Raw genomic sequence first — 25,727 nt, forward strand, 5'->3', positions numbered from 1 at the left:
CAATAATTTCTCAGTGGCTCTTCTGGCACCAACAAGTGGGTGTGTTCTTCCATCGTGCAAGTGTCACGACACACTGAACATGGCCTGAACATGGATTTTCCCTCGATATGTCTTTTCCACCAGTACTATGGGGTATTTGTAAATATCCATGACTGACCCGGCCAGGTGGCCAGCTGGTCTTTGGACAGGGTCACGGCAGTTTCAAGGTTCAACAAAATCCCTTTCACTGACAGACTGAAGGAAAGCTCCTCAAAAATGGAGGGTCTTCAAGCTCCTCAGTGGCAGGAAAAGGTTTCCCGGACCCAGTGTTCTATATTTGTTTCCCAAAAGATTGAACTAGTGGAGAGAAATCAGGTTCTGAAACCATCCAGAAGACAAAGTCTCCAACTGGTTTGTGGAAGTCCAGTTTCTCCAAATTAATCAGCGGGTGAAATGTCTCTTCATGGATGGTTTTGATTCTGTTGTTATTCACGAACAAAGCCGTCAAAGCAGCATCTGAAAGAAAGTCATCTTTCATTGTTGTCTCCAGCGTGTTAAAAGAGAGATCGAGCTCAGTGATGAGTTTTGAAGCGGCTGCAGGGACTTCTCCAAGGTTTTGGCTCGAACAGTCGAAGGATGTTGTTCACAGTGGTGACACTGTTGACTGGTGATTGACAAGCACTGAGATACTAACATGACAAACACAAGAAACATCATGACTTATTCTCCTGAGTGCCTGCAAAACACAAACACAAAATCAAACTCAAAGCTTTTCTCTCAGGTGCTGGTGTGGCACAATCTAATGATAAAAAAGGTCATGCTAACAGCTTTTGGAGCACAGCTGCACAAAATAACAGCTTTTGGAGCACAAAATGCATTACAGGTAAACCCAGTACCCAAACATGTTAACAAGGATAAAGAAAAAATCTGAAACAAAAGCAGGTAGTGTGGTGATTTATGTTGTGAGGATGCTTTCACTCCCATCAAAGTCACCCAGTGTTGAGAACCCAAATGAGCCCAAAAACCTCAAGTGGCTGCAACCAACAGCGAACGTCAAGAAGTGGATACTTGCATGTTGAGCCAGAAACATGCAGAAAACCCAAAAGAGGCAAGACAGCACATCTTGGTCCCACTCAGGCAGTACGAACACCTGGAAAGAGGAGCCCACAGTTCAGACCCAAGGTCACTGGTAAGGACACCAGCCAGTTATAAGTCTAGTTTTAATTTTCATTTTAGTTAGTGTTATGGCCTTTCTAAGGGTGGCCAGACCATAATATAAGGGTGATCCACCCCTGTCTGACCCCAAGCAGCACATCACACAACCAGTACAATTTTGATGGTGATTTTTTTTCACAGTGATTGAATTCTAACAAAGGAAAGGAGCGAACTATAGCTTCGGGGTGGACCCCAAAACAACAAACAAAAGGGACCGTATCTAAAGGATGTACAAAACTTATTTATGAAAAGAATAAAACCAAATGACAATGTCTTATCTCCCTAACTAAGAAAAACATGAGAAAAGGGTAATCAAATAAAAAGGCAGTCCACCCCTACATGCTCCTGTATAAAGAGACGGGTAACACAAAGCCTGCAGGTTGAGGTCCATGGCGGTGTCATCTTATATGTTGTCTCCAGGTCATTAGCCAATCTGTATGGGCTGTCCCATGGATGCACCAATCACGGAAAGGCACCTGCACACTCAGATTTACATATGAGACAACATTACGACAACAGTCGTAACATTAACTAAAAATGTTTTTCACCATCTCGTTTTAACTTCTGGTTTAGCTTCAGCTAACTAAAACTAAATGGACCTTGGAAATAATCACATCTTAATAGAGTGAACCATAGACTGTATAAAAGATAGGACCATTGCAACTTGACTGCAGCACTTCACCCTTTCACATAGTCCCAGCTCTTCTCTGTCATGTTTTATGGTGCTGCAAATGTCTTCAGTTGGTGAAAGGTCTGGGCTGCTGGTGTCTTGTTGTGCTTGCTATGCATCCCTGACTCGTTTCTTCTTTCTGCATCAAGTAAGGAATGTAGTGAAAGTTCCCAAGAGGTTAAAAACACAACTGAAAAAAGGCCATCAGACCTGAGTTGGGACACTTGGATTATGGAGCTTCTGGACCAAGAGAGTGGATGGGAGCATGTGTTTAACAAGTAAGAGTATAACGTCCCCCAAAATGTCCCTAACTAAGAAAAACATGAGAAAAGGGTAATCAAATAAAAAGGCAGTCCACCCCTACATGCTCCTGTATAAAGAAACAGGTAACACAAAGCCTGCAGGTTGAGGTCCATGGCGGTGTCATCTTATATGTTGTCTCCAGGTCAAGGAGACAACATATAACATGGATAGACAGACAGATTTCAAAATAGCCAGCTGGAATGTTAAGGGGTTGAATAACGGGATTAAGAGGAAGAAAATATTAACATATCTAAAGTTATTGTAACCCACCTAAAATTTGCCTCATGAAAATGAACTGCTGTTCCCAAAGAATGTCAGTAGGTGGCACTATGAGATTGTTTAGTGCTTGTGAACTTGAGTTGAGAACTGTAGAGAAGGAGAATAGCGCTAAGGCTACGTATGCTGGTCGGAGCTACTCACCGAGTTTTTCTTTAATCCTTGTTCAAGAAAAAGGTTGTGTGTGAAGACACAAATTGGATTTTACTTTTCCGCTTGTTGATGCTGATGTACCTCTGTTTTTGTGTTTTTTGTTCATTTCCGGTGAGTTGACTAACTGCGCTAGCATAGCAAGCTAATCGTCAGCTAATCATTAGCTTAGTATAATGTAAATTTCATGTGTTCCTTTTAAGTGCTGTATTATCTTTTTATTTCTTCACTTGTGAATGTTTTAAACCAATCGGAAATATTTCTTTGGAAGCTAGTAGGTAAGTTTTATTTATTGTAATGAGATGATAAATATGAGCAGTCTTTGGCTAAATAGTACTGCGACCATGTTTTGCACTTTCCTCGTGCATCAGTAATGTACATTCTCTCAATTCATTGGATTGATGTGACTGCTGTTCACAAAATATGAGATTTGAGTTAAATTTGTATGATGTGGAAATTGTTTTAAGGTTCTTTGATTAATTTTATTATTGATTGCATTAAGTCGTTATATACAAAGAGTGAGAGACATTTGGTCACTAGTGTTGATTAAGTTGTTATATGATATTCATGTAAAATATGTTCACTGCCCTGTGCAGGTTGGTTTTTTTGTTGGAGTCTAAAGTTGCGAGCCAGGATTCCGGATCCCCAGCTGCGATGCAGGAAAGATTTCCAGCCTACTTAAAGTGACAACTGCGTGACTTCTTGACAGATAAGCTTATGAGATCTCAGAACAATACACTACCCGGGTAGTACTACTAACATTAACACTATACTCACACACCTGAACTGAAAAGACTGAAAAGAACTCTGAACACTGAACTCTGAACTCTAAAACTGAATACACAGACTGACAAATATGGACAATTGGAACTGTTGTGAACTGTTGAATGACTGTTTTTGGTTTGTTTTGAATAAATGTTGACTGTTCTTTGAGCTGTGTGTCATTCGCGCCTTAGTCGATTCCTAGACACCATAAGCCTAAGATCCTAACTTTCTCTACATTCAGTAGTGGTAAAGTATCGTGTGTTACATTATCAAGAGTTGATATAGCCTTTATTCAAGAAATGCACACGTGTAAGTCAGAAGCCTTAAAACTTAAATGTTCCTGGGTAGGTAAAGTCTTTTCCAGTCCTGGAACTGGTAAAAGTAGGGGAGTGTCGGTTCTGATTCATAAAGCAGTTAGCTTTACTGAAACAAAAGTAATAACAGATAAGGAAGGTAGATTTATATTGGTTTATGGACAACTACTGGACACACCAATAATTTTATGTAATATCTATGCACCTAATGCGGACATACTCACCTTTTTTCATAACCTGTCACAGTATCTTTTGGAATTAGAAGGTGCACAAATAGTGGTAGGAGGAGATTTTAATCAAATACTGGATCAAGACCTAGATAGATCGCTTCCTAGGACAGGCACAGAGAGTAAATCTGTAGTTGCCATAAGGCAGATGACCTCAGGTTTAGGTCTGAATGATATTTGGCGGACAATGCATCCAGAAGGCAGGGAATATTCCTTTTACTCTCCGCCTCATAATGTTTATACTAGAATCGACTACTTTCTTATTTCTGAAGCCTTAGTGAATAACTCTATAGATTCAAGTATTGGTAACTAAGCTGTAGTGCCTCTTCACCTCACTGTGCAATACCTTTTGTGCAATACTTTTGTAAATAGTCAACGGTGCAATAGACTCAATACTTGAAATGTGCAATTCTTGAAATGTGCAATTCACTTGTATTTTTATTTTTATTCCTATTTATTCTATTTATCCCCTTCGTATATTTTATTTATATTGTCTCTGTATTTATATATATATATATGTGTGTGTGTGTGTGTGTGTGTGTGTGTGTGTGTATTATATATATATATATATATATATATATAAAATATTCTGTAACTCTGTAACTTCTGTCGGTGCTGTGCTTTTTTGGAAATCGAATTTCCCAGAGGAACCCACCCGAGGGATTAATAAAGTTCTATCTAATCTAATCTAATATAGTATTCTCGGACCATGTGCCAATTTTTCTATGTCTTGAAAATATTTTACAGATTCCTCAAAGCCGCAGATAGGAATGAACTGGTCTGCATTGGTGCATCATATCTTTATTCTCTTCCCCCTCCTGCCCCCCCCCCCCTCTTTCTTAAATAGATAACTATCATATCTGATATCATATCTCACAGTACAATAATATTGAATGGGTTGCATTGTTGTATTTTGTCATGTTTCTCAGGTCTTTGTCTGAATTTCTACGAACATTATTGCTAAGGATTGTCTTATTGCATTGGAGTCACACTGGGTTAAATATGTACACTTGGGTTTTAAGGGGTATTTATTATTTTCTTCTTTTTTTTGGGTTGTATGGAAGCCCCAAACGCAATTTCATTGTTCTTGACAATGACAATAAATAAATAAATACTAATACTAAATACTAAATGTGTCCTTAATTAAAGACTCTGGGTTTATTAAATTGATAAGCGATGAAATACAATTTTACAAACAGACAAATAATCGAGAGGACACTACATTGGCTACTTGGTGGGATGCTGTTAGGGAAAATATTCTAAAACACTTCTTCAGTAAAGACTCAGAGAAGAGAAACACACAGAACTTCTTGCTAGCAAGGGCAGCCTCCAGACTGAGACTCGCGCTGAGCTTTGCCCTTGTCTTTATTTTATACTTCAGTGTGTGTGTGTGTGTTACTGCTTGTCAAAGGGTCATATACATAAAAGCACAAAAGGTACATCCTTGGTCACAAAGAGGGTAGTCTCCCCCACCCTAGATGGTTCACCCTAGATAACACGGTGGGGAAGTCCAGCAGTTCATCTAAACAAAAGGCACTTAGACTAAAACAGACATAGCTATGTTAAAACAATAAAACAAGGTGCAACCTCTCATGCTCCCAGGACGTGGGGGTGCATTCCTGGGGTGCACACCAAGCCTGCAGCCTGTTAGAGATCACACATCCTGTCACTACACAATTAATTATATGCCTCTAAGCATACATGGTTAAATATTTCCTAATACAAATAACTACAAGCAGTATTCTACCATATGCAAACTTATATCACTAAAAGATTATACTGACTACTAAATACAATTTTCCATTGACAGATGCTATGAAGGCATACTTAAGGCGGAGGACAATTTCTTACGCTTCCTTTAAAAAGAAGGCAGCTAACAAGAATATCATTACGTTAGAAGCCAAATTAAAGGCACTTGAGGCAGTACATTCCCATACAAAAGACAGAGTTACGTTGAATAAAATTGTTAAAGTTAAATATAAGTTGAATGTACTGTACAACAGAAAGGCAGAATACGCTTTATTTCGCATTAATCAAGCATATTGGGAAATGGGAGAAAAGCCGAGTCGTTTATTAGCATACCGTCTTAAACAGAAAGACAGTATGAACCATATCCCAGGCATACGACAATCAGATGGGGTTATTTTAACTTCTTTTAGACATATAAATGATGGATTCAGGGCCTTTTACAATAATCTTTATTCTACACAAGGGAGTTTAGATGAACAGAAATTCGAAGCATTCTTTACTGATTTAAACCTGCCACAGCTTTCTACTACTGACCAGCAGATTATAGATGCTCCAATTACAGTGGAGGAGATTACCCGTGCAATTAACAGTATGCCACTTAATAAAGCTCCAGGATTAGATGGGTTACCATTGGATTTCTATAGAGCATTTGAGGATATGTTAAGTCCCCTGTTGCTCGATGTTTATAATGAGGCGTTCAAAGTAGGCTCATTACCTCAGTCAATGCACTCTGGACTTATAACATTTATTCTTAAAACTGGGAAAGACCCTTTAGACCCAAGTGGTTACCGCCCCATATCTTTGCTGAATTCTGACCAAAAAATCTTGGCAAAGGTCTTAGCGGGTCGATTAAAAGTAGTAATGGCGAAAATAATTCATGCAGACCAATCTGGTTTTGTTCCAAACCGCTATGGTTCAGATAATATTAGGCGGTTGGTTAATTTGCAAAATTATGTATATGATTCAGTATATCCAACAGTGGCCCTATCGCTGGATGCTGCACAAGCTTTTGATTGTGTTGAGTGGGATTATCTGTTTAAGACATTAGAAAAGTTTGGTTTTGGTGACAATTTTATTAGGTGGATAAAGATATTATATGATTCGCCTTCAGCGCGAGTATTGACGAATGGGCTCATATCAGACCTATTCCTTTTACTGAGATCCACAAAAATGGGTTGTCCCCTTAGCCCCGGTCTTTTTGTAATTGCTATAGAGCCTTTGGCACAAAAACTGAGAAATAATGTAAATATATTTGAAATTTCGATGGGTAATAGTCAACATAAGCTTCTATTATATACAGATGATGTGTTGTTACTTATGACCCAGCCTGGGAAGTCAATTCCAGCCCTATTAGAATGTATAGAAAGCTTTACGCTGCTTTCAGGGTATCGCGTCAACTGGGATAAATCAGAGGCAATGCCTATGTCAGGACACTGCCCCCATACTTTATTTAAACAGTTGGGAGTGTCATGGTTCTGGGTCAGTTTCGACCCAGTATTTTGAGTTTTGATTGATTAGTTTATTTTTGAATGTTTGTTGTGGTTTTGGGCGCTATGAGTATTATTATTATTATTATTATTATTAGAATTCTATGTTTCTGTTTATTCATGTTTAAGGATTTGTTCTCGGTTGTATCTCACGTTTAGTTTAGTTCAGGTTCCATGTGTCATTCTGTCTGTCTCTCAGTGTCAGGTCTGCGTCTTGGTGTAGTGTTCTCGTTTCCTGTTTTATTGTGAAGGTCTGCGTCCCATGTGAGTGTGTTCAGTTTTACCTCTGTTTCGTCTTGTTGATTATTCCCAGATGTGTCCACCACCTGTGTGTAATTCCCCTGTGTTTCTCTGTGTGTATTTAAGTCGTGTCCTCTGTCATTGTAGTTGCTGGTCCGTCTGTGTTTTCCACCATGTTTCATCCGTGTGTTCCCTGCCGTCACCATCTTGTACCGTCGTCCACCTTGCTTCATGTTTGAGTTCCGGTTCGTATTCAGTAGTTTAGTTGTCTCCAGTCTAGTTTAGTTTGTGCTCCATTTGCTGTTTGTCTATATTTATTTCGTGTCCAATAAACCACCTTCACTCCTCCACTACTGCCTGCGATTGATCCTCATTTATTATTTTTATACGGCTTATCTCACTCGCCGTGACAGTACGCACCAGCCAGCTATGGATCCAGCGGCATTCAGTCCACCCAGGGAGCTTCGGGAGGCCGTTATCGACTCTGCTTCTAGATTAATTAACCAGTGGTTAGAGCATGAGGGAGACGCCTCTCTTTACACTGTGGAAGCCAACCTACAACACCTTATTTCCGGTTATCCCTGGCTATTGGACTCTCTGCATCCGCTCGTGCAGAGTTTCGTTCTCCACGAGCTTCACCTACACCCCCCCGCCGCTACCGCAATTTTTTGTGTTTCTACTGAGGATAACAATGATTTCTCACCCATGGCCATAGCTTCTAAGACTGCCTGTTCTGAACCCTCGTTCCATGTTTATGACCGTGTCCGCTCCATTGTCCCATCCTCACTTCCATCCCAGTCAAATGCCAGGCCTGTAATGCTGCCCTCAGTTCAGTCAGCAGCCGCGCTGCCCTCAGTTCAGTCAGCAGCCGCGCTGCCCTCAGTTCAGTCACCCACTCCACCACTTATTACAACTCCACTACAGTCGTCTCCGCTACCTGTAGGTCACTCTGTAGCCGCTTCGCTGCCTATTGCTCTGTCGCCACCAGTTCAGCTGTCTGTCCGCTCGTTTACTCAGCCACCATCCTCACTATCTCATTCAAAGCAGGGAACACACTTCACCACAATATCTGCTGGTTCTCTTAAGCTGGCCATGTCAGAGACAGTTGCTCCCTCTAGGGCCTCCCCAGAGGCTGGGTGTCAGTCACCAGCCAACTCTGGACCCCTAGAGGTCAAGACGCCAGCGCCAGCAGCCTCACCGGAGAACTCACCAGAACAGTCTCAGCTCTCAGCACCCCCTGAGAGTTCAAGTGAGTTCACCCGTCCGCCTCCGTCCTCTGCTGAGTGTATTGGGGAACACTTTCAGCCCTCTGAGGACTGCATCCCACTGTTGCTGCCTGAGTCTAGCCACTGTGCTGCTCAGTCCCAGCCAGTGTCCACACTGGCAGAGGTCTCCGTGCCTGCTGCTTCAGTGTCTGTTTCCACTGGAGGGCCAGAGGGGCCCGTCCAGTCTCAAGCCATGTTAGCTGGGGGTTCAGGTGAACCCAGCCAGCATCCTGCCTCGTCGGCTGGAGGGCCTGAGGAGCCCAGCCAGCCTCAAGTGTCGTCAGCTGGGGGTTCGGGAGAACCCAGCCAGCCTCAACTGTCGTCAGCTGGGGGGCCCGAGTTGCCCGTCCAGCCTCAAGCCAAGTCAGATGGTGGGTCTGAGGAGCCCACCCAGCACCATGCCTCGTCTGCTGGGGGTCCTGGAGGACCCAGCAAGCACATCCTCACGTCTGCTGACGGTCCGGGGAAGTTTGTTTAGCCACCACCTGCTGAATCATCCCCTGTGGCTTCTACACCGTTGCCTGCATCCACATCACCTCCTGCAGCATCACTGCCTGCAGCATCACCACTGTCTGGTTCCGCAGCCGTCCCGCTGCCGTGCCTTCATCCACGCCTGGTCCAGCCTCCGTGCCTTCATCTGGTCCGGCTCCGCCTTCGTCTGGCCCTGCCTCGTCTTCGTTTGGTCCGGCTTCAGCTCCGCCTTCATCTGGTCCGGCTTCAGCTCCGCCTTCGTCTGGTCCTGCCTCGTCTTCGTCTGGTCCTGCCTCGTCTGGTCCTGCGGTTGCCACACCGCCATCAGAGCCAGCTCGACCCGTTCTGCCTCGCCTCTGCCGGCCGTTTTCCGGGCCTCTAAGTTGGCATCATGGCCTTCGGGGACGGCCTCCGGAAAGAGTTCGTCGCCGCCGCTGGCATCGCGGCCGACCTCCGGACCTGCTCAGTGGCCGCCACTGCCTTCCAAGTGGTCGGCCTCCAGAACTGTTTGCCCATCACCGCCGTTGCCGTGTGCACGGTCGGCCTCCAGAACTGTTTGCCCGTCGCCGCCGTTGCCGTGTGCACGGCCGGCCTCCAGAACTGTCTTGGTCCTTGTGTTGTCGACCCCCTGAACTTTTCTTAGACTCTTGTTGAGCTCTAGTTTGGTTTTGTTTTTGATCTGTTTTCGTGGACTGTTTTCGGCCTTCATCTGGTCCGGCTCCGCCTTCGTCTGGCCCTGCCTCGTCTTCGTTTGGTCCGGCTTCACCTCCGCCTTCATCTGGTTGGGCTTCAGCCCCTTGTTTTTGGTTTCATACCCTCCTTCCTTGACCCCCTCCACCCACCCTGGTCTGGTGCTCTGTTTTGTTGCTGTCTTTTTGTTTGGGGCTGTCGGGGGCCAGCCCTTGGAGGTGGGGGGGGGGGGGGGGGGGGGGGTACTGTCATGGTTCTGGGTCAGTTTCGACCCAGTATTTTGAGTTTTGATTGATTAGTTTATTTTTGAATGTTTGTTGTGGTTTTGGGCGTTATGATTATTATTATTATTATTATTATTATTATTATTATTCCATCCATCCATCCATCCATTCGCTTCCGCTTGTCCTTTTCAGGGTCGCGGGGGGCGCTGGAGCCTATCCCAGCTGTCATAGGGCGAGAGGCGGGGTACACCCTGGACAGGTCGCCAGTCTGTCGCAGGGCCAACACACAGGGACAGACAACCATTCGCACTCACATTCATACCTAGTGACAATTTGGATTATCCAATTAACCTATCCCCACAAGCTGCATGTCTTTGGACGGTGGGAGGAAGCCGGAGTACCCGGAGAGAACCCACGCAAACACGGGGAGAACATGCAAACTCCACACAGAAAGACCCCGGCCTGATGTTGGAATTGAACTCAGGACCTTCTTGCTGTGCGGCAACAGTGCTAACCACCGTGCCACCGTGCTGCCCTATTATTATTATTATTATTATTATTATTATTAGAATTCTATGTTTCTGTTTATTCATGTTTAAGGATTTGTTCTCGGTTGTATCTCACGTTTAGTTTAGTTCAGGTTCCATGTGTCATTCTGTCTGTCTCTCAGTGTCAGGTCTGCGTCTTGGTGTAGTGTTCTCGTTTCTTGTTTTATTGTGAAGGTCTGCGTCCCATGTGAGTGTGTTCAGTTTTACCTCTGTCTAGTCTTGTTGATTATTCCCAGCTTTGTCCACCACCTGTGTGTAATTCCCCTGTGTTTCTCTGTGTGTATTTAAGTCGTGTCCTCTGTCATTGTAGTTGCTGGTCTGTCTGTGTTTTCCACCATGTTTCATCCGTGTGTTCCCTGCCGTCACCATCTTGTACCGTCGTCCACCTTGCTTCATGTTTGAGTTCCGGTTCGTATTCAGTAGTTTAGTTGTCTCCAGTCTAGTTTAGTTTGTGCTCCATTTGCTGTTTGTCTATATTTATTTCGTGTCCAATAAACCACCTTCACTCCTCCACTACTGCCTGCGATTGGATCCTCATTTATTATTTTTATACGGCTTATCTCACTCGCCGTGACAGGGAGTTTCTGTGGTCCGTGAATGGTTTGAGGTATTTGGGGATACAAATTACCTCGGATTACACTAAGATGGTTCGAGCAAATATGGAGCCAATGTTTGAAAGGATAAAAATGGAATTTGGTAGATGGTCCAGAGTGTGTCTCACAATATGGGGTAAAATTAGTTGTATTAAGATGATGACTGCACCCATGATCTTTTATATTTTATCTAATATTCCATTACACATTCCAGATAAGTATTTCAAAGATCTAGACTTTTTAATGCGGCAGTTTCTTTGGGATAGCTCACCACATCGTTTAAGTATTAAGAAACTTCAAGCGAGTGCAAAACAAGGAGGTTTTTCATTGCCTAATTTCCAATGGTATTATTGGGTGATGAACGTGAAACAACTTAGAGCTTGGTTACCTACTGCACCAGTTAAACCCATCTGGTCCCATATAGAGACGGAAGTTAATGGCGGTATTTCTCCTTGGAGGGAGCTGTTTGATACCAGTCATAAAACTACCCATCCTATAATTGCAAAGATACTGTGGTTTAAATTACATAGGGCAGGTCGCTGGGACTTTATTAAATCACCTTCGGCAACCTTATGGAGTAATAAAATAATTTTAATTGGAGGGACATCGGTTGACTGGTTACAGTGCCGTAAAGCAGGCATCCTTAATGTATCAGATTTATTTGACTGTGGGACTAAATGTTTTTTAAGCTTTGATAAAATTGTGGAGTTATATAAGTTGCAGCGTAATCAATTCTGGAGATATGTCCAAATACATAGTTCATTATCGAAGTGGCTGGGAACCCCTTTGAGTTGTCCTGTGGGCAGCCCTGTGGAAGTCCTGCTCTCAAGATCATCCTTGGGTAAAGGCATTACCTCTAAGATTTATCACTTATTGCAAGAACGGTCAGCTGACCCTCTCCTTAAAGTTAAGGGCTACTGGGCCCAGGGCATGGCATTGGACATATCTTCAGTTGAATGGGATTCATGTTTTCAAAATATTAATACTATGTATAAAGAAACAGGCAGTAGATTGATTCAATTTAAGATAATCCATAGGTGGCATCGAACACCGCAACAATTGTATAAATGGAACCTGGCCTCTACGGACGAATGTTGGAGATGTGATGGTCAAAATGCTTTGATTTTACATATCTTATGGAGCTGTTCGGCACTTCGGGATTGGTGGGAAAATATAATGGAGGTAATTTTCAGTGTTTTAAAAAGGAGATTTGTTATCTCACCAAAACAGTCCATACTTGGTATAACCACAGAAATTTCTGATGTACAGGGAGTGCAGAATTATTAGGCAAATGAGTATTTTGTCCACATCATCCTCTTCATGCATGTTGTCTTACTCCAAGCTGTATAGGCTCGAAAGCCTACTACCAATTAAGCATATTAGGTGATGTGCATCTCTGTAATGAGAAGGGGTGTGGTCTAATGACATCAACACCCTATATCAGGTGTGCATAATTATTAGGCAACGTCCTTTCCTTTGGCAAAATGGGTCAAAAGAAGAACTTGACAGGCTCAGAAAAGTCAAAAATAGTGAGATATCTTGCAGAGGGATGCAGCAGTCTCAAAACTGCAAAGCTTCTGAAGCGTGATCATCGAACAATCAAGCGTTTCATTCAAAATAGTCAACAGGGTCGCAAGAAGCGTGTGGAAAAACCAAGGCGCAAAATAACTGCCCATGAACTGAGAAAAGTCAAGCGTGCAGCTGCCAAGATGCCACTTGCCACCAGTTTGGCCATATTTCAGAGCTGCAACATCACTGGAGTGCCCAAAAGCACAAGGTGTGCAATACTCAGAGACATGGCCAAGGTAAGAAAGGCTGAAAGACGACCACCACTGAACAAGACACACAAGCTGAAACGTCAAGACTGGGCCAAGAAACATCTCAAGATTGATTTTTCTAAGGTTTTATGGACTGATGACATGAGAGTGAGTCTTGATGGGCCAGATGGATGGGCCCGTGGCTGGATTGGTAAAGGGCAGAGAGCTCAATCCGACTCAGATGCCAGCAAGGTGGAGGTGGAGTACTGGTTTGGGCTGGTATCATCAAAGATGAGCTTGTGGGGCCTTTTCGGGTTGAGGATGGAGTCAAGCTCAACTCCCAGTCCTACTGCCAGTTTCTGGAAGACACCTTCTTCAAGCAGTGGTACAGGAAGAAGTCTGCATCCTTCAAGAAAAACATGATTTCCATGCAGGACAATGCTCCATCACACGCGTCCAAGTACTCCACAGCGTGGCTGGCAAGAAAGGGTATAAAAGAAGAAAAACTAATGACATGGCCACCTTGTTCACCTGATCTGAACCCCATTGAGAACCTGTGGTCCATCATCAAATGTGAGATTTACAAGGAGGGAAAACAGTACACCTCTCTGAACAGTGTCTGGGAGGCTGTGGTTGCTGCTGCATGCAATGTTGATGGTGAACAGATCAAAACACTGACAGAATCCATGGATGGCAGGCTTTTGAGTGTCCTTGCAAAGAAAGGTGGCTATATTGGTCACTGATTTGTTGTTGTTTTGTTTTTGAATGTCAGAAATGTATATTTGTGAATGTGGAGATGTTATATTGGTTTCACTGGTAAAAATAAATAATTGAAATGGGTATATATTTGTTTTTTGTTAAGTTGCCTAATAATTATGCACAGTAATAGTCACCTGCACACACAGATATCCCCCTAAAATAGCTCAAACTAAAAACAAAAACTACTTCCAAAAACATTCAGCTTTGATATTAATGAGTTTTTTGGGTTCATTGAGAACATGGTTGTTGTTCAATAATAAAATTATTCCTCAGAAATACAACTTGCCTAATAATTCTGCACTCCCTGTAGATTTTTCCAGTTATACAAAAAGATGGATTATTTTGGCTCTTACTACGGCCAAACGGGTCCTGCTAAGACATTGGCGGAAAAAGAACCCCCCCTCCCTATGAAGAGTGGCTAAAGACAATGGCTAAGTTGGCGTCTTACGAAAAAGTGACTTATGGTTTATTAGACAAATTGCATCAATATGATTGTATTTGGTCCCCCTTTACAAGCTGGCTTTCTGTAACTTGAAGAACAGAGGAGTAATGACAGAGTGGTGGTGTGGGAATTGGTGTGCGAAGAAAGAATAGGATAACTTCCCTTTGTTTTGTTTTTTTTGTTGTTGTGTTTTGTTTTTGTTTGTTTGTTTTTTAAACTATTTATTTATGTAGTTATCCTTAAGCTCTGTTATTGAAGTTTAAAATGAAATAAATAAAAATTGTTGATGATAAAAAAAAGTTTAAACTTCAAAGCTCATGCATGCATGCACATCCAGTGCTCAGTGTCTAATTGTGTGTTTGTGTTTTTACCTTTTTGCAGTAGCGCAGTGAAACATTTGGGCGGTGGATAAATAATGGAAAATAAAATTCAGACTACAGACGGCTTCAGGTGAGTACACGTGGTGCACAAGGACCAAAGCTCACCTTCTCAACCTGGACAAAATGAATTATTTTACACTGATACTGTAAACTTTTGTTTGTGTGTCAGGTTTCCATACATCGGAAACAGCTGCTGCATCTGTAATTCTGTCCGTCCCGAGGAGAGTCCACACTCTACATCCTTGGCTCACCTATAATGACGCACAGGTGCTGCACACAACTGGATCTGCAGCTTGTGAGGAACAGCAGCACTCAGCCTACATCCTGTTTTACAAGAGAAACGTAAGAAGACACAGCATCTCATCCTGAAGTGAGAGAATGGCATGCCAGCTGCAGCCTAATCCAATCTCTCTTCTTTTCTTTTTTCGGTGCCCAGACACCCTTCAGTTTCATCATGTCATCCCTAACAATACAATGTAGAGTTGGATGGAGGATGAAGACAGCAGAGAGCAAAAGAAACAGGTAAGAGCAGACAGGTAGTCAGAGTTAACAAAAACTTTTAAAGCCAGTGTAGCTTCTGTTTTGAACACATTTATTGATGACAATTTTACATAAATAAGCAGTGTGTTATACTGTTATCAGATGTGGAGTCTCACGAACCACTTTAATAGTGACTTGTGTGCCAAATACTGTTTATTTGTCTTAGTTACAGATAGTGAAATAAAAATGGAACGAGAAGCGTAGGATTTTGAATTGATACCACTGGTGCATCTACTAAAGTTCTGGGGTCAGTTTGAATATCAGTGACCTTGACCTTGAGTTCAAGTTTTCTGAAAATCTTGTGAATGCTACAACTCTGTGACGAGAAGTAAGTCTCCTAGGTCTTTAAATTTGTATATAGGTGAATCTAGTAGGAAGCTGAAGGGTTGCACTGCGGGCCATCTGTAGAGGTGTACAGTCAACAACCTGTCTGTGAACGTGGACAAAACAAAAGAGATTGTTGACTTCAGGAGAGCACAGTGGGATCACTGCCCACTTAACATGAATGGATCCTCTGTGGAGGTCGTCAAGAGCACCAGATTTCTTGGTGTCCACCTGGCGGAGAACCTCTCCTGCTCCCTCAACACCAGCTCCATAACCAAGAAGGCCCAGCAGCGTCTCTACTTCAAGCAGAAGCTGAGGAAAGCCCATCTCCCACCATCCATTCTCACCACCTTTTACAGTGGGACTAACAAGAGCATCCTAAGTAGCTGCATCACTGTCTGGTATGGTAACTGCAGCGTATTAGATCGCAGTACCCTACAACGGATTGTGAGAGCAGCTGAGAAGATCATTGGAGTCCCTCTCCCCTCCTTATAACACCCGCTTGCTGGAGGACCCCACACAGCCTTCAAACACACTCTTCACCCTGCTGCCTTCTGGAAAGAGGTCCCAGAACATCCGGGCCCTCGCTACCAAACTACGGAAAAGTTTCTTCCCACAAGCCGTCAGACCCCTGAACACTCAGTGACTGCACTGGCACACGCACACCTTCACACATGTCACTACCAAGCACTTATCTGCAGTATCTCACACTCATACACATACATACAGACACCAAGTTACTTTTGCACAATACTCAGCATTTTGCACATTTCCATTGTCTTGTGTCTGTATCGTCCTGTTCTGTCTAGTTTTGCACTGTTTTGTCTTGTTTATTTTTGCAATTTATGCACACTGCACTTTATGTAGTCCTGGGTTTGTCCGTATATGTCATATATAGCACCAGGGTCTCGGAGGAACGCGGTCTCATTTCACTCTGTACAGTACCTCTGCACGTGGTTAAAATGACAATAAAAGCCACTTGACTTGACCTGTTTTTGTAGCAGTTGCTTGGAGACGAGCACCATACAGTTCAAATGAGCATACATTCCAAAATATGCAAATGAGCCCCATACATCATAATGCTGATGTTTGCTGTTCAGGGTATGAACGTTCTATGCTGAAAGTTTATAAATATACAACCTTTGACTGCTTGTTTTCAGTTGAACTTTTGCAAAGCTGAGGAGATTTTGGCTGCGATCACATCAAGTCCAAAGATGTTTAAACTTCTTTTTCACAGAAAGGTAAGTTTGAAGAGACTCGCAGCACATTTCTCTGAATGTTTTCTTATGGTAAATAAGCATTTTTGAAACTTTTAAGGAAGCTTCTTGGATGATTTCTGTAAAAACTGAATTTTGAATCCAAATGAAGGATATTGTATTTTCTTACCATATACTTTGTTTTATGCCATTACTGATGTTGGTTTTCTTGTTTCTAAACAGAAATCACACAAACAAAACGTGGCAGAGAAGGAAATTCCTTCTACGTCTCATCAGAGGTAAAGAAATGCGCCGCTCTTTAATGCTGCTGGAGATATTTATAGCAGTGGTTTAGTTGGAGCTCTTTTATTTCCCTTTTATTGGTGTTTTGTATTTACATCTTTTTTACTACTTCTAGTCTTGTCTATAATTTCTATTGATTCAGAGATTAGCGTTTGAAAATGTAGAGTGTAAATGTACAAAATACATGATTTTGTTCCATTACAGTTATTAATTTTTATCTGCAATCTCCAGCATGTACTCCTTGTTAAAAATTTCCACTTTGAAAAATAACATTTACACTTTTGTTCTCATCAGCATCCCGGATGCTTGTGTTGCTGAAAATGGTCAAAAGAAGAAGAGAAAATGGAGACACCTCTGCTGTTCCTCGGTTTGCTTTTACACGAAACATATGAAATGCACATTCTCTTTAAATTGCACTTGTTAATTTAAAGTGACTTTACTTTTTTAATAAACTTATGTTTGTTCGTCCTCTGCAGCAAACTGACAGCGATGCAGAGGCAGAGAGCAACACTGTGAAGACACAAAAAAAGTGTCGCTGGTTTCTTTTTAAATTCTGGAAGGTATGTTTTATGGAAAGAGTCACTGTCATCAAGCATTTACTCATCACAGTTAAATGCGAAGAATTAAGAGCAATTTAGCACATCCATGTCCTCAAATTAAGTTCAAAGATGTTTAAAGTTTTTTTTTTCACAGAAAGGTAAGTTTGAAGAAACTTGCAGGATGTTTCTCTAAATATTTTTTATGGTAAATAAGCATTTTTGAATCTTTTAATGAAGCTTGATGGATGATTTCTGTAAAAACTGAATTTTGATCAGAACCAAATGAAGGATTTTGTATTTCATAGGACAAACTTTAAAACTCAATTTAAAGCATGAATAAATTGTTTTTAATTTATTTAAAGATATTCCTATATATCTGCTTCATGAGCTGACAGCTCACTAAAGTGATAAATAATATGAAATAATACCAAATTTTCTAACTGGACACTTTTCATGGAGAGACTCCCTTGGTATGTTTGTTTTATGCCATTACAGAGAGTAAATCTGTAGTTGCCATAAGGCAGATGACCTCAGATTTAGGTCTGAATGATATTTGGCGGACAATGCATCCAGAAGGCAGGGAATATTCCTTTTACTCTCCGCCTCATAATGTTTATACTAGAATCGACTACTTTCTTATTTCTGAAGCCTTAGTGAATAACTCTATAGATTCAAGTATTGGTAATATAGTATTCTCGGACCATGTGCCAATTTTTCTATGTCTTGGAAATATTTTACAGATTCCTCAAAGCCGCAGATGGCATTTAAATGTGTCCTTAATTAAAGACTCTGGGTTTATTAAATTGATAAGAGATGAAATACAATTTTACAAACAGACAAATAATCGAGAGGACACTACATTGGCTACTTGGTGGGATGCTATTAAGGCATACTTAACCCTCGTGCGCCCTGGACCAAAAAAAAAAAGGGGGGGGTCCCGCAGACCCCGGCAGCACGGACCCAGGTCTCGTCGCGAAACAGGGCGCCGGTTCACGGTGGGGACAGATGGGGGTCAGGCGGACCCCCAGCTATAGCGGGTCTCGTCACACCGTCGGACAAAGGCACCTAATTGGTTGTAACCCTCCATCGATCGCGTAAGTTACGATGGCAAACCTTGGGGTCTGGAGGGAACCCAAAGCGCCACGGCAACAACTCTCAACTTCACATCATCATCATCATCGTCTCCTTCTTGAGAGTGTTCGCGTACACCGGCCTCAGTGAGGACCTCGGACTCTCCGTTCCTCCTCGACCTCCTTCCTCCTCCCCCGTTCTCCTGCTCCCCGCAGGCGAGCGCTTAGCCGGATGGGCCTTGGGTTGCGCGTAAATGGGCCTAAGTGAGGACCACGGGCTCTCCGTTGCTCCTCGTCTTCCTTGCTCCTTCTCTACCGTTGTCATGCGCCTCACTAGTGAAAGAGAAGCTGTTTGGCCTGCCTATTACGCGAACACCATCCTCCATTTATGCTCCTCGCTAGTGTATGCTTAGGTCTGTGGAGGGCCGGTTTCGCGAACATCCCTTTCGGTGAGGACCTTGGGCTCTCCATTGCTCCTCGTCCTCTTTGCTCCTTCTCTACCGTTGTCATGCGCCTCACTAGTGAAAGAGAAGCTGTTTGGCCTGCCTATTACGCGAACACCATCCTCCATTTATGCTCCTCGCTAGTGTATGCTTAGGTCTGTGGAGGGCCGGTTTCGCGAACATCCCTTTCGGTGAGGACCTTGGGCTCTCCATTGCTCCTCGTCCTCTTTGCTCCTTCTCTACCGTTGTCATGCGCCTCGCTAGTGAAAGAGAAGCTGTTTGGCCTTCCTATTACGCGAACACTGACCTCCAGTTGGACCTCGGACCCTGCATTGCTCCTCATACTCCTTGCTCCCTCTACATCGTTCTCAAGGGCCTCGCTAGTGAAAGCGCAGCTGTTTAGCCTGCCCATTAGGCGAACACCGCCCTCCGTTTATGCTCCTCGCTAGTGTACGCTTAGGTCTGCAGATGGCCGATTTCGTGTACACCCCCTTCGGTGAGGACCTCGGGATCTCCGTTGCTCCTCGTCCTCCTTGCTCCTTCTCGTTCATTTTCATGCGCCTCGCTAGTGAAAAAGCAGCTGTGTGGCCTGCCTGCCTATTACACGAACACCACCCTCCAGTTGGACCTCGGGGTCTCCGTTGCTCCTCATCCTCCTTGCTCCCTCTTATCGTTCTCAAGTGCCTCGCTAGTGAAAGAGCAGCTGCTTGGCCTGCCTATTATGTGAACACCGCCCTCCAGTTGGACCTGGGGCTCTCAATGCCCCTCGTCCTTCTTGCTCCCTCTCCTTCGTTCTCATCTGCCTCGCTAGTGAAAGACCAGCTATGTGGCCTGCCTATTACGCGAACACCGCCCTCCGTTTGGACACTCCTTGCCTCCTCCTCATCCTTGCTCCCTCTACATCGTTCTCAAGAGCCTCGCTAGCGTACGCTTAGGTCTGCGGAGGGCGGGTTACCTGAACACAGCCTTCCGTTTAGACCTCGGACCCTCAGTGTCTCCTCATCCTCCTTTCCCTTTTTTTAAAACATTTTCCTCGCTCTCACGCGCCTCGCTGGCGAGCCCTTAGCTTTGGGGAGGGTGGGTTTCGCGAACACCACCGTCTGTGAGGAACCCAGTACCTCCTTCACTCACACACACACACACACACACACACACACACACACACACACACACACACACACACACACAGGAGGCAGTGAGGAGTAGAAGGAGGTTGTTGCTACGCCTGCGTCGCGAAACCAGGGCTCATTGTGTGTGCGCCCAGAGGAGCTACGGGGGAAACACATGGGACAACCAACTAGTTTGGGGCCATGGTTTATTCAACATGTATTTTCAGTGTGGTTTAACTTGCTAATCTGATCTGATATACTTTCCTTGAATGTGCCTTAATTCACCTCTTTTTTTCTTTCTTCTTTTCTTAGCTTACTGAAAATGTTGGCGACCAAAGGCCGGATCCAGGGATGTGTGCTGCTTGTGCTACTGGCGTTATGTGGGCAAACTGCTTGCTGTCAACATCAATACAAAGATAACAAAAAAATAGCCTAGTGTAACGTAGTGTTTTATGTTTTTTTTTTTCTAGAATGATTCAGATGTTACTATCATTTCCCCAACCCTGCAGGCTCTGCGACCCGTGAAGAACTGAGACTCCTTCTGGTCGGTAAAACAGGATCGGGAAAGAGTGCATCCGGAAACACCATCCTGGGGGATGCGAACGCTTTCAAAGAAGACGTTTCGCCTGAGTCTGTCACCGACGGCTGTCTCAGAAAAGAGGCAGAGAGCAAAGACGGAAGAAATATCGCTGTGATCGACACTCTGGGGCTGTCTTTTGGATGAAATTGATGAAATGGTGGATTTCAATGGAGGAAACCACTACACCAACGAGATGTATATGGCGGCCCAGGAGAAACTCGAAGGAGAAAGGCTGAAGAGGAGAAAGGAGGAAGAACAAAGAAAAAGGGAAGAAGAGGAGAGGATCGAATTGAAGGAGCGGTGTAAATTCTTCCGCCTCGCTTCCCTGAGATTATTTGGCACAGGAGCGTACTTTACATCTTATGTTCTCATGGGGCTCGGTGGAGCCCTTGGATATTCTCAGTTAAAGACGCCGAGCTTGATGGTTGGGCGTCTTCTTTACTCGTCGATACCGTGAAAACTGCGTAGGTGTATCACCTACTCGACCTAGTGATCAACGAGTACCGCACCGAAGCATGCAACGGGTGCAAGACCAATCACCCCAGCCAGAGACAACACGAGTGTCTGCGAGTCTTGGTGTCAGGGTCCCTGTGCCTACCCAGTCGGCTCAGTATGGCTACATATGTTTTTCATTTTGTTCCTGCTCTCTCCCTTCCTCTCTTTCCCTCCTCCCTCTGCCAGGGCGGAGCTCACCTGTGGGCTTCTGCCCTTGGTCCATGCACCTGGTCGCCATCACGCACCTGTGGCTCGTTACGAGAGTGTTCCAGCTCCTTTATAAGACGGCAGCTCTGTGTTTCTCGTCGCTGGACCGTTGCCGATCCGCATTCCCTGGACCAACCCCTGTGTTTCCTGAGTGATTGAGTGTGCGAGGAGTGGAGTACGTCATCGTGTTTTCTGTGGAGTGTGGAGAGGAGCGTGAGGAGTGGACGGAGTGCGTGTGGACTTTCAGCGTCTTTTCCCTTTGTGTGTGGACCCCCGGAGCCCGCCTTCCCCCTCACCTCTGTAAATAGATCACCTGGTGTGCTGTAATAAAGATTCTTGTGTTTCCCAACTCAGAGCCTGCGCGTGTGTCCGTTCCATCCCGCTGTGACACTTGGAGGATGACTTTTACGCTGAACATTATTACAGCATCAGGAAAAGACTCCTCATGCCGCGTTTCATTCCTTCCATTCAACGTCTCCTGATCATGTATTCACAGCCACCGAAGGCGCTGTACAGCACCGAGCACCTGAAACACGGACAGTTTGTTGATATTGTAATCAAAAATACAGCCCCGGGGGGGAGGGGGGGCATTTTAAAAACGCACCCTCCCTATTGCGCATGTCCCTAAAAGGTATGGCCTTCCAGATTGCCTCAGTTGTATCGTGAGTGTAATTTCAAATAAAATAAAACTCAGAAGCGTCTGTGTGTTGTATTCTTCTTCTTCTTCTTCTTCTTCTTCTTCTTATTATTATTATTATTATTATTATTATTATTATTATCATCATCATTATTATGATTATGCTTCATTTTTATGTACTGGGGTATCAATGACCCCACGCTGCCGCAGCAGCTTCTGTGTGTGGCCCCCAAGTGCTACATTTTCTTTCCCGATCCCCTGACGAACCCATTAGAATCGCTCTGGGGCACTCTTCGACCCCAAATGATCGTTCTGGTTTTTTTTTCATTTTCATTCACCTGTCTCTACTGAGGGTGGGGTACTTTGGGACCCCCGGGGTCTGGGGCTGCCCCAAAGAGGAGCACAAGGGTTAAAGCCGGTCAGAGCGGACATGCTCCATTTTGCGTAACTATTTTTAAATCCCGGTAGCACTGCAACCACGTAAGCTAACGCAATAATTTTTTTTACATATGAAACCGGAGGAGTTGTACTTACATCTTATGCCATCAGCTTGTCCTAGGTCACAGTTTCCTTCCACATATAGCTTTGCAGAAACTGCATAAAAAGCACTTGCAGCAACAAAAACATAATATTCCAGAAACACGCTTTGCCGGTCCGATCAGCTGTTTGTAACACTTCCTACGTCCATCAGCGTGAACTGTCGCATGTCCGCCATGACCTGCCCGAAACCGGAAGAGACGTCATTTTGCGGAAATGTAGTTTTTTACGATCGGGGCCTTATGAGCCTATATTTGTGTTTTTAAAAGTTATGTTTGAGTTTATGACTTTCTGTGTCGTTTCTGGGATGCTTAGGACTCATATTGCACTGCTGGAAATAGTTTATTTTGATGCACATGCTGTTATTTTGCAAATTTGCATTATAATATTTATTTTCGTTTTTCCTGCAGTGTATAAAAATTGGTGTATTTCAAAAATAAAACTATGAAGACACTTAAAATAAATTTCCTGTGGTGGGAAACTAGTTTGTGCAACTTTTTTGTATTTACAGTTTTGAGGGAAAAGCCTCTTAAATTTCTCTGACTAGAAATATATGTTAAAAAAACAAAAACAATTTTCAATTTTTTTGTAGTTTATTGCACTTTTTTGCTATTTGTGTAATTACTGTGCACCTAATGCAGACATATTATTAAAGCTTGGGCTATAATGGTTGTATTGATGTATAGCAACTTGAAATGCTCCCAAAAATGGCACTACAGCATGAAAAAATATAATATAAGCTCTGGCGGACTTGGTTCTATGGTAGGTCTTAAAGGGTTAATTAAGGACACATTTAAATGCCATCTGCGGCTTTGAGGAATCTGTAAAATATTTCCAAGACATAGAAAAATTGGCACATGGTCCGAGAATACTATATTACCAATACTTGAATCTATAGAGTTATTCACTAAGGCTTCAGAAATAAGAAAGTAGTCGATTCTAGTATAAACATTATGAGGCGGAGAGTAAAAGAAATATTCCCTGCCTTCTGGATGCATTGTCCGCCAAACATCATTCAGACCTAAATCTGAGGTCATCTGCCTTATGGCAACTACAGATTTACCCTCTGTGCCTCTCCTAGGAAGTGATCTATCTAGGTCTTGATCCAGTATTTGATTAAAATCTCCTCCTACCACTATTTGTGCACCTTCTAATTCCAAAAGATACTGTGACAGGTTGTGAAAAAAGGCGAGTATGTCCGCATTAGGTGCATAGATATTACATAAAATTATTGGTGTGTCCAGTAGTTGTCCATAAACCAATATAAATCTACCTTCCTTATCTGTTATTACTTTTGTTTCAGTAAAGCTAACTGCTTTATGAATCAGAACCGACACTCCCCTACTTTTACCAGTTCCAGGACTGGAAAAGACTTTACCTACCCAGGAACATTTAAGTTTTAAGGCTTCTGACTTACACGTGTGCATTTCTTGAATAAAGGCTATATCAACTCTTGATAACTTTAGATATGTTAATATTTTCTTCCTCTTAATCCCGTTATTCAACCCCTTAACATTCCAGCTGGCTATTTTGAAATCTGTGTCTATCCATGTTATATGTTGTCTCCTTGACCTGGAGACAACATATAAGATGACACCGCCATGGACCTCAACCTGCAGGCTTTATGTTACCCGTCTCTTTATACAGGAGCATGTAGGGGTGGACTGCCTTTTTATTTGATTACCCTTTTCTCATGTTTTTCTTAGTTAGGGAGATAAGACATTGTCATTTGGTTTTATTCTTTTCATAAATAAGTTTTGTACATCCTTTAGATACGGTCCCTTTTGTTTGTTGTTTTGGGGTCCACCCCGAAGCTATAGTTCGCTCCTTTCCTTTGTTAGAATTCAATCACTGTGAAAAAAAATCACCATCAAAATTGTACTGGTTGTGTGATGTGCTGCTTGGGGTCAGACAGGGGTGGATCACCCTTATATTATGGTCTGGCCACCCTTAGAAAGGCCATAACACTAACTAAAATGAAAATTAAAACTAGACTTATAACTGGCTGGTGTCCTTACCAGTGACCTTGGGTCTGAACTGTGGGCTCCTCTTTCCAGGTGTTCGTACTGCCTGAGTGGGACCAAGATGTGCTGTCTTGCCTCTTTTGGGTTTTCTGCATGTTTCTGGCTCAACATGCAAGTATCCACTTCTTGACGTTCGCTGTTGGTTGCAGCCACTTGAGGTTTTTGGGCTCATTTGGGTTCTCAACACTGGGTGACTTTGATGGGAGTGAAAGCATCCTCACAACATAAATCACCACACTACCTGCTTTTGTTTCAGAAATTTTCTGTATCCTTGTTAACATGTTTGGGTACTGGGTTTACCTGTAATGCATTTTGTGCTCCAAAAGCTGTTATTTTGTGCAGCTGTGCTCCAAAAGCTGTTAGCATGACCTTTTTTATCATTAGATTGTGCCACACCAGCATCTGAGAGAAAAGCTTTGAGTTTGATTTTGTGTTTGTGTTTTGCAGGCACTCAGGAGAATAAGTCATGATGTTTCTTGTGTTTGTCATGTTAGTATCTCAGTGCTTGTCAATCACCAGTCAACAGTGTCACCACTGTGAACAACATCCTTCGACTGTTCGAGCCAAAACCTTGGAGAAGTCCCTGCAGCCGCTTCAAAACTCATCACTGAGCTCGATCTCTCTTTTAACACGCTGGAGACAACAATGAAAGATGACTTTCTTTCAGATGCTGCTTTGACGGCTTTGTTCGTGAATAACAACAGAATCAAAACCATCCATGAAGAGACATTTCACCCGCTGATTAATTTGGAGAAACGGGACTTCCACAAACCAGTTGGAGACTTTGTCCTCTGGATGGTTTCAGAACCTGATTTCTCTCCACTAGTTCAATCTTTTGGGAAACAAATATACAACACTGGGTCCGGGAAACCTTTTCCTGCCACTGAGGAGCTTGAAGACCCTCCATTTTTGAGGAGCTTTCCTTCAGTCTGTCAGTGAAAGGGATTTTGTTGAACCTTGAAACTGCCGTGACCCTGTCCAAAGACCAGCTGGCCACCTGGCCGGGTCAGTCATGGATATTCACAAATACCCCATAGTACTGGTGGAAAAGAAATATTGAGGGAAAATCCATGTTCAGACCATGTTCAGTGTGTCGTGACACTTGCACGATGGAAGAACACACCCACTTGTTGGTGCCAGAAGAGCCACTGAGAAATTATTGTTTTAGCTGGCTCATTACAAGTCGATGGCTGCTCACCTGGAGTAGGATAAAACTCTG

General features: G+C 43.4%; 1 protein-coding gene across 3 annotated transcripts; it reads left to right on the forward strand.

Annotated features, from left to right (window-relative positions):
* Positions 1 to 475: 475 nt before the first annotated feature.
* Positions 476 to 21,957, forward strand: LOC147304345 (uncharacterized). Of its 3 annotated transcripts, none has more exons than XM_086280294.1 (11): positions 476 to 2,707; positions 3,190 to 3,339; positions 14,506 to 14,574; positions 14,674 to 14,846; positions 14,941 to 15,026; positions 16,529 to 16,609; positions 16,808 to 16,863; positions 17,162 to 17,234; positions 17,344 to 17,427; positions 20,341 to 20,408; positions 20,499 to 21,957. In XM_086280294.1, exons 5-11 carry the CDS (start codon positions 14,991 to 14,993, stop codon positions 20,551 to 20,553), a joined length of 453 nt encoding a protein of 150 aa, XP_086136420.1. In that variant the 5' UTR covers positions 476 to 2,707; positions 3,190 to 3,339; positions 14,506 to 14,574; positions 14,674 to 14,846; positions 14,941 to 14,990; the 3' UTR covers positions 20,554 to 21,957. The 3 variants fall into 3 exon arrangements, with proteins under 3 accessions (XP_086136420.1, XP_086136421.1, XP_086136422.1); XM_086280295.1 differs by having other exon boundaries at positions 14,509 to 14,574; XM_086280296.1 differs by having other exon boundaries at positions 487 to 2,707; positions 20,538 to 21,957.
* The last annotated feature ends 3,770 nt before the right edge of the window (positions 21,958 to 25,727 follow it).

The sequence above is a fragment of the Aulonocara sp. 'chitande type north' Nkhata Bay genome, linkage group LG22 (genome assembly GCF_057382095.1).
Source record: "Aulonocara sp. 'chitande type north' Nkhata Bay isolate Kocher_YH1m ecotype deep benthic linkage group LG22, A_spYH_male_GT1.1, whole genome shotgun sequence".
Lineage (NCBI taxonomy): Eukaryota > Metazoa > Chordata > Actinopteri > Cichliformes > Cichlidae > Aulonocara > Aulonocara sp. 'chitande type north' Nkhata Bay.